Here is a 16,104-nt window from a genome sequence, read left to right as displayed (position 1 = left end):
CATTGTTTTTTGGCCTTTTTCAAGATTTTCTTGTTATCATCATCTTTTTAACAGTTTGACTTCAACGTGCCTAGAGTGGTTTTCTTTGTATTTATTATGCTTAAGATTATTTAGACTTCTAGAATCTACTAATGTTTTCCACCACATTTTGGAAGTTATCAGTCATTGTCTCTAAATATGTTTTTTCTGTTCTCCTGTCTCCTCTTTTAGGTCTTCAATTTCACATATTTTGAAAATGTTTGAAACCACACCACTGGTTTCTGAGGTTCTGTTTACTTTTCTCCAATACCTTTTTGTTTCTGTTCTTTTTGTTGAATTGGGTAATTTTTCTCAATATATTTTCAAGTTCAATGATTCTTCTGCTTTCTCCTTCTGCTGTTCATATTTTTCAGCTATAGGATTCTCCTTTTGTATTTTTAGGACCTCCTTTTATCTATTGAGATTCCCTATTCATTTTTTCCATTGATTTTCCTTTAATTCCCTGTATATGTTTATGATTATTGCTTTGAAGTTTGTTAAACACAACATCTAGATTCAAAGTTTCTATTGATTCTTTCAGCCATTAGAATGAAACACATTTTCTTGTGTCTCTGCATGTCTACTAAGTTTTTTAATTCAAAATCAGACACTGTAGGCAATATATTCTAGCAGTGTGAAGCCCGTTGTGTTCTTCAAGGGGGTTTTTGTTTATTTATTTTTGGTCTGCTGTTTTTTTTTTTTTTTTCCTATTCTAGTAATAAGTTAACTTGCTGTACTCAAACTGCAAACTTTTCTCTCCTGTAGTATGAAGCCGCTCACATTTTTATTCTGTTCTTACGGCTTCTCATTGCTGCTTTTTAATTCTGGCACCTTGGGTAGTTCCCTTATGTCTACATATCTTGGTGGCAGATTTTGAAGCTCACTCTTTCCTTGTTTAAATTTTCAACTGCACTGCCAGCCTCAGACTCTGTCCCCTGATGTGGTAATCCCACAGGACTAGATCACTGCTGCCCAAGCTGTACATGATTTGCAAATACACTTCAGTTACCAGGCAGCCAACACACAGACTTTGCTCCATGCAGCTCTGTCTCATAAAATGCCTTTCTGCCTTTTTGTTGGTGGTGGTGGTTTTAAACAGAGCGCCCTGAGTTCTCCCTTACACATGCTTATATAGTTCAGTGATCGGTCAGGAATAAAAACAGTTAATATTCACTTTTTATGACTCATTCTGACTGTGGTTTCTTGCTCCCAAGATATCTTTAAATTTTCACTTCTTTTCCAGCCTTGAACTCTTATCTCTGGCACCTGGAGCCAGTCAGCGTATAGTTTTCTGTGGCCTTGGCCGTGAAAATTGGGAACTGCCCTTAAGCCAGAGTGTCGCCACCTCACAAATCTTACCTCTTCTAGATGCAGTTTTTGGAGAATAAACTCTCCATATCCTATATGCTTTTGAACATTTTTATTGTGGTTTTAAATACCTGTTGACTTTTATTTAATATTTATTTTTATTTATTTGGCTGTGCCAGGTCTTAGCTATAACACTGATCTTCGATTTGGCATTCAAGATATTTAGTCGCCACATTTTAATTCTCAGTTGTGGGATCTAGTTCCCTGACCAGGGATCAAACCTGGGTCTCCTGCATTGGGAGCGTGGAGTCTGGGCCACTGGGCCACCAGGGAAGTCCCACCTGTTGACTTTTAAAAATATTTGATGCAGGTCATAAAATTGTTATTGTGAAAGGATTTGCATTAGCACTTCACATTGCCACATTTCTGGAAGTTCTCCAAATAGTTTTAATTTGTAGCTCTCTTAACATGAGTGAAGTTAAACATCTCTTCAAGCTTTTAGGTTTATTCTTATATATATTTTTATGTCCTTTGCCTGTTTTCTGCCATGTTTTTGGTCATTTTTTCCCCTTCAATTTTTAAGAGTTCTCTATATTTTAGGGACATCAGCCCTTTGTAACACACTAAATTTCTATTTATATTTGGGTCTGTTTCTAGACACTATTTTATCCCACTGGTCCCCTTGTCTTGTGTTAGCAACATCCAGTTTTAAGCATGAAGATGTTATCATGTTTCATGTGTTATCACAAGTCCCTCTCCTTTTAGTATTTTCAAGTTAGTGTCACATATTTATTTTTCTATATGAACTATACTACCAACTTCTCAAGTCTTATAAAACATTTGGTATTATTTTTCTTGGGACTATGTTACATTAAAAAATGAACTCAGAGAGAACTAATATATTCATGATGCTAAGCCATTTTGTCTAAAAACAGGGGATGTTTATTAAATCTAATTTTGTGTCTTTCAGGAGTGTTTTAAAGTTTTTCTCATATTGGTTTTGCACATTTATTGTTAAGTTTATTCAAGTTACAGTAGATCCTCATTATTGATGGATTTCCATATTTGTGATTCACCTAGTCACTAAAACGTCTTTGTAACTCCAAAATCAATACTCAAAGTATTTTGTAGAATATGCATATGCTCAGAGTGGTGGTGAAAACTTAGGTCATCTTTCTGCTTCTTGTTTCAGCTCTCATACAGTAAAAAGAGGTCCTTTTCATGGCATATTTAGTGCCATATTTTCTCACATTTTTGTGTCCTGCTGGTGATTTCAGTTTAAAATGAAGTACAGTTTAAGTGCCGTCTAGTGGTCCTAAGTGCAAGAAGGCTGTGATGTACCTTACAAAGAACATGCATGTTCGCTTCCTTCAGACAGGAGTTTTAGTGCTGTTAGCCATGAATTCTATGTTAACAAATCAACAATATATATTAAATAAAGTGTCTTTAAACAGAAAAACACATAAAAGGAGGTTAGATGTTGATCAGTTGGTGGAAACAATGTGACCAGAGGCTCACAGGAACCTTACCCCTAAGAACCATAATTCAGTATATGCTAAATTTAGTTTTAGAGTTAACTTTATAGACCCTAAATGCCATTCAAAATATGAGATTTATGAGAATTGACTATATTTAATTTTCTTAGTTGCTGTTGTAAATGAGGTTTTCTCTATCAATATTATCTTCTAATTGATCATTACTTGTGTGTATGAAAACTATTGGTTTTCATACAGTTTGATTTTCATACAGAAACTGTATGATTTCTGTATATTAAATTTCTATCCTGCCACCTCACTAAATGTTTTTTGTTTCAATTAGTATCAATATTATCACTTATTCTCTCAGGTTTTTCAGGTATATTCTCTTTTCATGTGAAAATATAATTTTCTTTTTCAATTCTATTCTCCTAATTAATTTTCTCATCCAATTGTCTTGGCTACAACCCCTCTCCCTTTTTATAAGGATGGTTTTTCATCTATGTTGAACTGCTCTGAGTTAGTAATGGACTTTAGTTATTGCACAGACTCTCGAGTTGAAAGGCACTTAGAAGTAATGTTGGGGATTCTGTCATTTGATGCATGGATCCTTTTTCACAGCACTCAAGGGGTCATCTCATCTCTTCTTGAACCATCTGTTCCCCTTCTTCTGGTAAGAGCTTATCACCCTGTACTCATTCCACATAGATCTGTGTGGCTATCAGTCACTCCATCCTGATGCCTCTGCTCCTGGCTTTTAATCCAAGCTAATTATAAAGGGTAGCTATAAAATCTGTATGTATAGTTATTATTTTTTAACGGATCTAATCTCTTTTATTACTTCTTCTGTCATATGCTAAAAGTGCAGATTTATCCAGTGAAAATCAAATACACAAGTTACCTGAGGCAATGCATACAGATGAAATGTAAGGATGGCTGGTAATGCATCTCCTGCCTTTACTGGAGCCTGGAAACTGTTTCTAGACAGTCTATTAGGGACTCACAGGGCTCACTTTGTCTGTTTCCCAGAGATCAATGCTTCTGTCCAATGTTTTGGAAACTGTTACATATATTTTTATCAGGTGCTTTAGTTGTTTCAGGTCAACTGAAATCTAATGAGTAGAAATCTAATTTCTGTTATTCCACATTGGCTGGAAGTGGAAATACATCGATTATTGCAGTCTTCCCAGCACAAAGAACTGTGCATTATTACTGAAGGACAACACGTTGAACATATCACTTAATGGCATTGAGCATATCATGCACTATAATGTAATATCAATATACTATTATGAATATTTGTCCTGTAGTTCATCTTTGCATCCCCGTGGAAATGGAGAGAGGCAGAATAGTATAATGGTCTCTCTGCAGCCTGGCACACTGTCAGCACTCAACTGTTTACTGAATAATTGAATGGACACATGCAGGCTTACATGAATGCACACATGCATGAAAGAATCACTATGACCAAGTGAATGGTTTCTTTCCTACCCCTTCAGTCCTCAGCTGTACAGACCAAACCCGGATGACTGCTCCAGTATCTTCCTGCTGGGGTTCTGGGTGACAGGATGCCCAGTGATAGGATGCTCTCCCCAGCCTTGTTCCAGATCATTTCCTCACTCCTCAATTCCTTCCTCCTTGTATTACTGATGCATTTTAACCTGATCCCCTTTTCTTTCATATTTTTGGAACTGGATTCCTCCTTGAAATTCTTCATCATAACTCTTGGTGACCCCTCCTAGCTTTTAGGAATGTAAGCATCACTTTTAATTAGATTATGAATTTTAGAGTATCACAACACTGCCCTATCTTTTCTGGAGAAAAGCATCCAATATTTTTCTTATTAATAATCTGTACCCTATTATTATATAGCCCCAGGGCTATTACTGACTAGGAGAGGAGAATTTGGGAAACTTTTATTTTTAAAATTAATGAGGCTGAGACTTCACTGGTGGTCCAGTGGTTAAGAAACTGCCTTCCAATGCAGGAGATGCAGGTTTGATCCCTGGAGAAGCGGAGAAGGCAATGGCACCCCACTCTAGTACTCTTGCCTGGAAAATCCCATGGACGGAGGAGCCTGGTGGGCTGCAGTCCATGGGGTCACTAAGAGTCGGACATGACTGAGTGACTTCACTTTCACTTTTCACTTTCACGCACTGGAGAAGGAAATGGCAACCCACTCCAGTGTTCTTGCCTGGAGAATCCCAGGGACGGGGGAGCCTGGTGGGCTGCCTTCTATGGGGTCGCAGAGTTGGACACGACTGAAGCGACTTAGCAGCAGCAGCAGCAGCAGGGGAACTAAGATCCCAAATGCTGCAGGGCAACTAAGCTCTCAAGCCACAACTAGAGAGCCTGTGTATTGTAACTAGAGAAGCCCACGCTTCAGTGGAGACCCAGTGTAGCCAAAAAGTAAATAAATAAAAAAATAAATAAACCAACCTTCTCATCACTCATCTCCAGGAAGCTACAAGGAGAACTGCCTTTCATCTACACTAAGAATGAGAGGGGAAAAAATAAAACTAATGAAGCTAATTTTACTAAACAATTATTGAATAGAAGTGAATATTTTTGTATGTCTTTGCCAAAATGTGTTCAAAGAAAATAGTAACAAACAGCCCAATCGTTTTGAAATGTTTCCAAGGTAAGAGTCTTTATTCTGGTTCCACGCTCAATTAGAAGTACCTACAACAGACTTCAGACAAAAATAATTAGGGAGGGCTCAATAAAAATTTTCAGACAACAAAATAGGTAATGTTCAGTTTTACAGCTCTCAGACAAGTTACTAGGTCTTGATTTCAGTCCTAATATTTAATGATAAAATCTGATTATGATGAGATAATCAATGTAAAATGAAATTGCAAGCTTGGATTAGAACTACAGAATTTCAAGATTAGAACTACAGATTTTAAAAAACTTGAAAATCCTATGAAGGTAATCGGTCAGATTAAACTCCTGGGTGTGTGTGTCTACTGGAAGATGGTATTCTACCGGTTTTGTGAGGACAGGGGAAATAATAGGATGAAGAACGCCCCAGAAAAGTCAGAACCAATAGGCTCAACTAGATCCAGGCAGAGGGCGGCAGGGACGACTACCTTTGTCACAACCAGGGAAGGTGAGGATACAGTAGAGGGCGGCCTTACCTCAGCAGAGGGGCTAGGTCCGCAGTGCTGGGAGGCTGAGGGCAGCCCTGAAGGGCCGCTGGTGCTCGTGAACGTGGATGGCGCTAGGCTGCTTTCAGGTTTCTCAGTGGTGCCACTCAGCCCTCGGCTGTGGGTCGCTTGATGAGGGCAGGGCAGGGCTTTTCCCGGTGTGGGTGCGGCAGCGATGGCATGGCTGGTTGACTCCTAGACCCCAGGCTGAGGACATACTCTGGGGAAGTGATGTCAGCATTACTTAAGGGTGTTTGAGTTTTTGCTGTGCTGGGGCCTACACTCACCCGGAAACTGGGGTGTGAGCTCACATGCGCTATCCTTGAGAGAGACTTCAGGGTGTTCCTGGGAGACATGATGTCCCCCTCCCAGCTTGGGCTTAGGGTGTCTCTTAGGGTGGGAGTCTCGGGACCTGTTGCCACAGGAAGAGTCATCTGAGTCTGAGGAGACCACCTCCTGGAGAGATAGCCTCTTGCTGGCTTTCTTTTTCTTCCTTCTAGGGTTCTCCTGTTTTGTAGCTTGTAAATCCCCTGTGTTAACTTCTCTGATTGGCCATACTAGGAGAGAAGAGTTCTTTGTGTCCATATCTTCCCTAGAGAGAGAGAGACATAGAAAGAGAGAGAGATGAGGGTTATCCTGGTTTTGATGGCTGCTGTGTCTACAGAGATGTCCAAGTTAAGAAATAAAAAGTGTGGGTGAGGATGTGGAGAAAAAGTAACCCCTTTGTACTGCTGGTGGGAATGTAAACTGGTAGTGCCTCTACAGAAAACAGCATGGACGTTCCTCAAAAAATTAAAAGTAGAACAATATTTTTGATCCAGCAATTCTACTTCTGGGCATATAGCCAAAGAAAATGAAATCAGTATCTTGAAGAGATATCTGCATTCCCATGTTCACTGCAGCATTATTTACAATTGCCAAGATATGGAAACAACCTAGGTGTCCCCTGGTGGATGAATGGATAGAGAAAACGTGACATATGTGGAATATTATTAGCCATAAGAAAGAAGGAAATTTGCCATTTGTGACAACATGGATGGATCTTGAGGGCATTACGCTAATTGAAATATGTCAGACAGAGATAGACAAATACTGTATGATCTCACTCATGTGTGAATCTAAAAAGAGCCAAACTCATAGAAAGGGAAAATAGTATGGTGGTTGCCAGGGTCTGGAGGCAGGGGGAGGGGAAGAAGGGGGGCTGGTGGGAGAAACAGGGAGATGTTGGCCAAAGGGTATAAAAAAATAAAATATATTGGGCAGTTTATTTATATTGAAGTGTTGTCCTTCAAAAAAGGCACCTTGGGAACACCATGATCCCTTCCCAGCCATGCCATCATGGCACACCATTTCAGGAACTTGCCTTTTTCAGAGGCTTCAGGGCAAAGTAAGGACACCAGCTGCCTGGTATTCAACCTTATTTTGTTCTCATAATCAGTATCTGCCACCTTGATCACCTACCTTTCACACTGAATAACTTTGACCATGGTTGTTTTAGATCCTTTTGGAAATTGTCAAGAAAAAAATCAGTAGAGTGAGAAAAGATTTTTAGCTATTTTTAAGTAGAAAATCCCTCTTCAGTGGTCTGAATCTTAAACCACATGTGATACTTTGCAAAAACTGGTTCAAAGACTCAGGAGGTAATTTCCAAGAGAGATTAAAAAATTGGCCTGCCCACTTTATACCCATTAGGATAGCTATTGCCAAAAAAAGAAAAAGCAAAACCAAAAAGTAACAAGTGTTGATAAGGATGTGGAGAGATTGGAATGCTTGTGATGGGAATGTAAAATGGTACAGCTGCTGTGGGAAACAGTGCGGCAGGTCCTCAAAATACTAAAAATAGAATTACATAATCCAGAAATTCCACTTATTTCTGGGAATAAGTGGAACTTATCCCCAGGGACCCAAACAGATATCTTTACATGGTGAGTACTCTTGAAATGAGGAACTAAGGATGGTTTTTAGTCTTTTTGTTTTTAATTCCTAAATTATATCGACTATGCATTCCTTTTGGAATAGGAATAAAACAATATAACAATCTGGGGAGGGAGGCTGGAGGGGTGTTCAGGGTTGGAACATGTGTACACCCGTGGCAGATTCATGTTGATGTATGGCAAAACCTACACAATACTGTAAAGTAATTAGCCTCTAATTAAAATAAATAAATTTAAATTAAAAAATAAATAAAGTTCACACAAACTAAAAAAAAAATATATATATATATATAAACAATCTGACTGCAATGTGGGAGACCTGGGTTTGATCCCTCAGTCAGAAAATTTCCCTGGAAAAGGGAATGACTACCCACTCCAGTATTCTTGCCTGGAGAATTCCATGGACAGAGGAACCTGGTGGACTACAGTCTATGGGGTTGCAAAGAGTCAGACATGACTGAGTGACTAACACACACACACACAAGTTGTCAGGATTAGAATAAAAATGGATTGGGGTTTTGATCAAGGAAAAGCCTTTAGATAAACCAAGCAGATGCTGGGCCACTTTATCATACTCTCCAAAACGACTGATGTTGACCAAGTTCAAGATATTCCACAAGGAAACGTCCACTCATGGCATGGCCAGCAGAGTAGGTGGGAAATGAATCTGATGTGAAAATTCTTATCCATTCCCCCCACGCACCCTCACTTTGCTCCGCGGGGAGGGGAAGGGCGGCCGTGTCTTCACTTCAGTCAGGGCACATTCTCCACCTGCACATCTAGAAGGACCCTGCTAGGTGGTCCTCTTTCGCCCTGTGTGTATTCAGTCGCTCAGTGGCGTCCGACTCTTTGTGACATTTTTGGACTGTAGTCTGCTATGCTCCTCTGTCCATGGGATTTTTCAGGCAAGAATACTGAAGTGGGGTGCCATTTCTTTCTCCAGAGAATCTTCCTGACTCAGGGATTGAACCCACATCTCCTGCATTGCAGGCAGATTCTTTACTGTCTGAGCCACCAGGGAAGCTTAAGCCAAAACTGAGTTAAATTTAGTGCCCTATTGTCTTCCACTATAGAGTTAACTCGGTAATACAATAAACAGGCCAACACTAGAGGGGGTGTCTGGGGAGCCAGCCACTGTGTCTTCACTGGCTCTTCAAAGAAGCTGGTTCGACTTCAGGGAAGAGTTCTGAGCCTCCTGTCCACGCTCTCCTTAGCTTAAAACCCAATGCATTTCCTTAACCAGGCATCATCAGCTTAACCGTTTTCTTGCCGGTTCCCTGAGGCTTCAGTTCTGTTCTGCTCTAAGTGTGTCTCTGTCGGTAAGACCATGTTGGTAAATGAAGAACACGGGGACCTCTGGGGTGGGCACTGAAGAGATGTTTGATGAGGATCAAGAGGCCCCGGGGTTTTGACAACAGAAGTGGCAGAAAGTGGAGAAACTGATAAGAAAAGGCAGTTGCTGGGTTTTCCTGGTGGTCCGGTGGTGAGAGTCTGCCTGCCAACGTGGAGGACATGGGTTCCATTTCTGGTCCAGGAAGATTTCACATGCCTCGGGGCAACAAAGCCCGCACACCACAACTACTGAGCCTGTGCTCTAGAATCTGTTCTCTGTAATAAGAGGAGCCACTGCAATGAGGAGCCTGAGAGCAGCTGGAGAGTAGCCCCTCCTTACTGAAACCAGAGAAAGCCCTCCTGCAACAACAAAGACCCAGCACAGCTGAAATAAATCAATCATTTGAAAAAAAAAAAGCAAAGGCAGTTGCCATCCAAATGGCTCCCCCTGGCCCTCAGGGCTAATGGATCTCCATGACTCTGTGTTCTGGTCCCAAGAACTACACACCTTCTGAGGACAGGTAATGGCATTTTTCCCTCTGGATATGGCAGGGCACTCAATCATAGGGTTACTGCTGAACTGCTTATCTTTTAGGCCTTGGAAATGAGGCTCCTGATCTGACCAGAATGGACTGAGGCTGCTAATGACATACAGAGGTTTAATGATTTCAGAGGCAAGCTCCTTTTAAGGGAAAAATAGTCAGTTGTGACCAGGCAAGATGGTGGGAAGTGATTCATCTTGGGTAATGTCAGAGTCTGCGCTGAATCTTGAAGCTTTAATCAATGACTTATGTCCCTGCTGTTAGGAAGGCAGTGTGAGGCCAGGCTACATGGATAAAGGGAGGAGTGTTCAACAACATAGGACTTATTATCGCCTGTGGGGGCACAGTCTTAATTCAAACAGCTTGATGGAAAATTACTAAACTGCTCAAAGAATGATAACGAGAGGCTAGTATTTTGTGTAATAGGAATTAAGAGCTGGCCACAGACCCAGACAAACCACATCTGAACCCTTGGAGGAGGGTCCCCCTACCAGAACTCTTATCGCCAACTGCATCCCACGAAGTCCACATGGTTATAATCATGCATCAAGGAAAGAACACTCTTATCTCCAGGATCTCATGACCAACACCCTACTTCAGATCCCCAGTGATTTTCCGTCAGCACAGAGACAATAATTAGTTCACTCTGGCTTTCCTGAGATCACATTTAGAATGTGCTAAATTTTTTTCAAGAAATCAGACTTACTTTACAGTGAAAGAGGAGCCTTGAAGGCAACCTGCCCAAGTTGTACTCTGTCAAGAAGAAAGGGAAGGACTTCCCTGGTGGCACAGTGGATAAGAATCTGCTTGCCAATGAAGCAGACATGGGAAGATCCCACATGACGTGGGACAACTAAGCTGGTGCACCACAACTACAGAGCCTGAGCTCGAGAGCTGCGCTCGGCAACAAGAGAAGCCACCACAGTAAGACTGCACACCGCAACTAGAGAACAGTCCCTGCTCTCCACAGCTAGAGAAACCTGAGCACAGCAATGAAGTTCCAGTGCAGTCATAAGTAAATAATTTTAAAAAATTTCAATAAAGGAAGGGAAGATGGATTCCAGCTCTGTTGGGAGGGTTTTCCAACTAGGTCCATGGCATCAGGAGCATGGATTCAGCTGCCAGAGCTGCCCTGCGCAGAGGAGCATGTGGTCCCCAGCTGTGGTGGTTGAATAACACCAGTAGGGGCACGTCCTTTTGCTGGAGGAAACTGGAAATCCGAGCATTAAGCCCACGAGGCACACTTTCCTGGAAGGAGCGAGAAGCCACAGCCTTCTGATGTGAACAGGATCCTGGGGGAGGTAGTCAAGGAGACCGAGGACGTGAATCTCCTGCTGGTGAGAAGGGAGGATGCCAAAAAGTGGGGAATATTCCTTCCGGTCCACTTGTTTTGGGGAGTTAGAAAAAATTACATGTATGTTCTCTAAATGGGGAAAGCCATAGAGAGGTTAGGGGATATTCTCACAAAGAAGAGAGATCTCTGATGCTGTGAAATATAGAAAAAGCTCAGGGACTTTCCTGAAGGTAAGGCATGGCAAGAGCGGTCATTTCCCTCCACCAGACACACCTCTTTCAGAAGCGCCATCAGAGAACACAGTCATTGGGTTGCAACGGAAAGAGGAAATTGGAACAGCTTCACAAACATGGTGATACTAAAACTATCTCTTTTAAGGACTAGTTATGTGGAATTTAGTGAACTTGGTAACATATTTTGCAAACCAAACTTATTATGAGGCTTTAAGAATCATTTCAGTGTCAAATTTTGAACTGAAAATGAAAAATTTGTATCAGCTGCAGCCATATTCAATCAGTGTTGAACTCTTCACCTTCCAAATACTGTTCTTCCTGCCTTTCACTATGTTACACCCTCATGAGGAACCAGAAGAGGGGTTTTCTGAAAATACTCTGTCAGCCCCAACTGAAGACCCCAAGAAGGAAGAAAAAAAAGGAGGGGCAGAGGGTGCAAGTTGGATATCTGGCACTCTGGTCCATAGCTGTCTGGGACCATGTACCCCTGGTCTCACCAACCTCAAATGGTTGGTTATAGTGGATTTGATATTTTATTTTTTAATTTTATATTTCATTATTTATTTTTAATATAAATTTATTCATTTTAATTGGAGGCTAATTACTTTACAATATTGTAGTGATTTTGCCATACATTGACATGAATCTGCCATGGGTATACACGTGTTCCTCATCCTGAACCCCCCACCCACCTCCCTCCCCATCCCATCCCTCTGGGTAATCCCAGTGCACCAGCCCTGAGCACCCTGTATCATGCATCGAACCTGGACTGGAGATACATTTCACATATGATAATATACATGTTTCAATGCCATTTTCCCAAATCATTCCACCCTCACCCTCTCCCACAGAGTCCAAAAGACTGTTTTATACATCTGTGTCTCTTTTGCTGTCTCACATATAAGGTTATCATTACCATCTTTCTAAATTCCATATATATGCGTTAGTATACTGTATTGGGATTTGATATTTTAAAACAAAATTTTGTCAAGTGATGTCCTGTTGGAGTTGTAACCTACAATTCATTTCTTTAATTAGTCCTTCGAAGAAAGCACCATAATTTTTTTTAATGGTCTCATTTAGTGCAATGGTGTGAAGATCTGCTAAAGAACCACCAAAGGGAGGTGGTACATTTAGAAAGTGAGTGAGAAAGAGAATGAAATCATGGTTGCCAGGGGGCAGGGGAAGGATTCAAAGAAGGGATAGTTAGGGAGTTTGGGATGGACATATACACATTGCTGTACTTAAAATGGATAGCCAAGAAGCACCTACTGTATAGCACAGAGAACTCTGGTCACTGTTATACGGCAGCCTAGATGGGAGGGGAGTTTGGGGATGAAAATGGATACATGTGTATGTCCGGCTGAGTCCCTTCGCTGTTCACCTGAAACTATCACAACATTGTAATTGGCTATAACCAATACAAAATAAAAAGGTTTTTTTTTTTTTTTTTTAAAAGAACCATCTGCTCCAAATGTATGAAAATCATACAAAGTAAAGATATCTTAAGAAAAAAAAAAAAAAAGAGCGGGTAAGAAAGAGCTTCTAATGAGAAGGACCTACCAGAAGGAAATCTCCGTGTAGACACAAAATCAGACCTACGCCTTTATTCTGTGTGCTCACAGCTGCCAGCTCCGATTATGGAAACAGAGACAGATTAGGCTCTGAACTTAGCAGGCTGGATGCGACCTCTGCTTAGGAGAATTAGATGCTGTCTCTTGCTCAGGAGTGTGGTCTCAGTTAAAAGACAGTGGGTTCAAGTTCCAGTCTGGGTTGTGTGGTTTCAGATCTGGGTGGTGAAGGGAGTCCAGGGTAGTTGACTGAGCAAGGACCCCAGACTGAGCAAGACCCCAGCAGGGTACAGATCTATTAGGGGAACTACTGACTGAAACTGCCTGCCCTGGCTAGGCACCATAGTAGTTATCTCAAGCAGGAGGTCCCGGTAAGGAATGTGGAACTAACAAGCTTACCATCAACTGGAAGAATTCAGGGAAGGTCAAAAGGAGAGAGGAGACTCCAGTCCACATATCCTACCAATCTCCCAGAATCCTATTGGCTGGAATCCATCTTGGCTGAGTGATGTGTGCACCACCAGGAAGGACCCTGAATCAGAATGACTGGCCAGATACAACCCGGAAACTAATTCCATCACCATAAAACCAAGACTGGGAGCCACATGGCAGAGTAGTCCTCCTGGGTTCCCTTGCCCTGCTGCTCTCCACAGAGATGCCCCTTCCTGATAAAGTCTCTTGCTTTGTCAGCACATGTGTCTCCTTGGACAATTCATTTCCAAGTGTTAGACAAGACCCCACTCTTGGGTTCTGGAAGAGGTCCCTCTTCCTGCAACAGACATACTGGGCAGATCAGTGTAGGACAAGGAGGGACTCTGACGTCAGTGGGAGGGATCCAGGCTTCCACAAGCCCAGAGGTGGGGAAAGCAGCACAGTGAGAGAACGTCTGGTGGTTTCTGTCTATGAAGCACAGGTGAAGCCACGGGGATATGGAAGGTTGGCACCCAAAGATGGCCCAACCTGTGCTCAAGGTCACCTCCAAGGTCATGGCTCTGACCCCAACTCTGATGTTCCTTGTTGGTCCCAGGGACTTGGGTTCTTGCCTACTCTCCAGGTCTCAGCTTTTTCTCACTGATTTTGCTTTAATCCACCTTTCCAGCTTTTATTGATCCTGTTGCCTCAGATAAAAATGTGTTCACTCCACCGCTGCCCCAGGAAACTACCACCCACCCACACTCACCAGGGCACGGGTAAGCCAGGACCTGCACCTTCCTCTCACCCGCCATGGGGAGAGGCAGCGGCTGATTGGTCCCAGGTGCAACTGAATCTAACCTGAGCTTTCTAGGAAGATTGCATCTTGGAAGGCCTTGAATCCTTACCAATGAAAGGAAAGTAATTCCTTCAGATTTATGACAGGATTGAATGCTTTTCTGAAAGGTCAGTAAAATACATAATGTTGAATTTGAGATTAGAATCAGATAGACAAACAGCCAGCAGATAAAAGGTGTGATGTGGCAGGAACCATCATCCTAGACCTGCATTTTAGCAGGAAATCGTCACTTTTGCTTTTCTCTTCAAGCCTTTAGAGATCATGGATCTCAACTCAGAAGCAGATGAAAAGTGCAAAGACATAAATTAAATTCAGAAAGTAAGAAGTTGGGTCCACTTACGCTTTTGAATCCTCCTGAATTGGGGGTGAGTTAATATGAGAGCAAGAGAGAGTATATTTGTTTTGGCTGATCTTAATGAGTGCACTCCGAGGGCAAAATTCCTGTAATAATACCAAAAGAGTTCATTCAATTTAAATCAGAAATATCCACAATTCAGATGTGATTTTATTTTGCTAGTACAGCCCATTGTAATAGCTACCAGCCATTTTCCTATTCTGGTGACACTTAAGAGAGTGGTTTGAATGCAGAGTCTAACTTGGTAATTTTATGCTGAATAAAAGTCATCATTGAATCCTTTCTGTCATTTTTCCACATTCTGGATCATTTGTCAAGTTCACCCCGCTAAGATGCGTGTGTGCATGCACAAACACACACTATTTCATAGAACTGTCTTCCTTTCCATCTTAACTTCAGCCTTGGCCATCTCCTTTCTGGACTTATAAATTGTCACCACCACCTGATGCTCAAAGTCCCACTGTCAGCCCCTGGGTCTCCCAGAATTCCTATCAGAATTGTCCTTGGCATCTATCTTCCATACCATGTTATCTAGTCTCTATGGCCCTGCTGCCCTGTGGATAATTTCTGAGGTCCTTCCTGGGCTCCGAGGCTCTTCCTCAGGGACCCTGGGTCACCTAGAACCCATTCAGGGGCATCTCTTCCAATGATCCTGTATCTGCTTTCTCCTCTCTTGCCTGGTGGAAGTCCCCAGAGCAGGGCCACCTGGCAGAGATGCTTCCCACCCACTTCCAGCCTTCTTCACTATCATCCAAACAGCCCCAGAAGAGTCCATCATCCCTCAGGGGTTTTCCTGGATTGATGAGAAGGTGCCTTTCTCCCTCTTGATCTATCGGATTGGATACAGCACTCCAGGGGACCCGGGCTCTGATGGCCTTCACTCATCCATCCTAAATTTCATCCCTTCATCCTAAAATTCACTCACCATGACCCCTTCCCTGATGGACATACCTCAGTTACAGTCAGGAATTGACAAGATATTTTAATTCTGTTTACTAGGCAGTTGGGCACAGATATTTAGAGAGCAGGCCATAAAACCAGACTTCCTGGGTTCAAATGCCTGTGACACCACCACCCTGGGTATGACTTCACTTCTCCACTTCTGGCTTCTTATATACAAATGGGGATATGCGTATGTACCTCACAGTGTTCTCAGCATCCAACTGTTCACTGTGTGTGAAGCACTTGGGTTTGTACCCATGCCACATAGAAAGTGCTGAATACAGTCAGCACGACAGTATTTGCTTGCCAATACATTTTCCAGGCATATTACGTGGGCCATCAAAACAACATTATTTCCATTAGAAACATCACTTATGCAAGCGCTTTATAAAACCATGGTGAGAATGTGCTCATTATCCGCAACAGTACCAGGGGTGCAAAGATGGAAGGACCCAGGCCCAGCCTTTAAGGATTTGGGAGATTGGAGAGGGATCTGGTGTGAGAGGAAGGCAGGACGGTGTGCAAGGGTATCTGGGGGCCTCAGCAGAAACAGGGCAGAGTCTTCAGGGGACAGGAGTTTATATGGAAGAAGATGGAGAGGGTGATCCAGGAAGGGTTAAAAACCTAGAGGCTTGAGAAACTCCACTGTGTTCAGGAAGCAGTGAGCCTTCCATGTGGCTG

The 16,104-nt window shown here is 42.2% G+C and overlaps 1 protein-coding gene across 10 annotated transcripts in view; it reads right to left on the bottom strand.

Annotated features, from left to right (window-relative positions):
• Window positions 1-5,421: 5,421 nt before the first annotated feature.
• Window positions 5,422-16,104, bottom strand: part of VWA3B (von Willebrand factor A domain containing 3B) — a 166,395-nt gene continuing 155,712 nt past the window's right edge. For 8 of the 10 annotated variants that reach the window (XM_059891639.1, XM_059891638.1, XM_059891641.1 and 5 more), the window contains 3 exons: window positions 14,467-14,567; window positions 5,942-6,542; window positions 5,422-5,493 (listed from right to left, as the gene is read on the bottom strand). In XM_059891639.1, the coding sequence (XP_059747622.1) occupies window positions 6,191-6,542; window positions 14,467-14,567 (453 nt within the window). In that variant the 3' untranslated portion in view covers window positions 5,422-5,493; window positions 5,942-6,190. Of the gene's footprint in view, window positions 6,543-14,466; window positions 14,568-16,104 lie in introns of all 10 variants that reach the window. The other 2 variants (XM_059891640.1, XM_059891644.1) reach the window with 2 other exon arrangements.

The sequence above is a fragment of the Bos taurus genome, chromosome 11, assembly GCF_002263795.3.
Source record: "Bos taurus isolate L1 Dominette 01449 registration number 42190680 breed Hereford chromosome 11, ARS-UCD2.0, whole genome shotgun sequence".
Classification (NCBI taxonomy): Eukaryota; Metazoa; Chordata; class Mammalia; order Artiodactyla; family Bovidae; genus Bos; species Bos taurus.
Note: the sequence above shows the minus strand (reverse complement) of the source record. Positions and strands in the feature narration are given on the sequence as shown.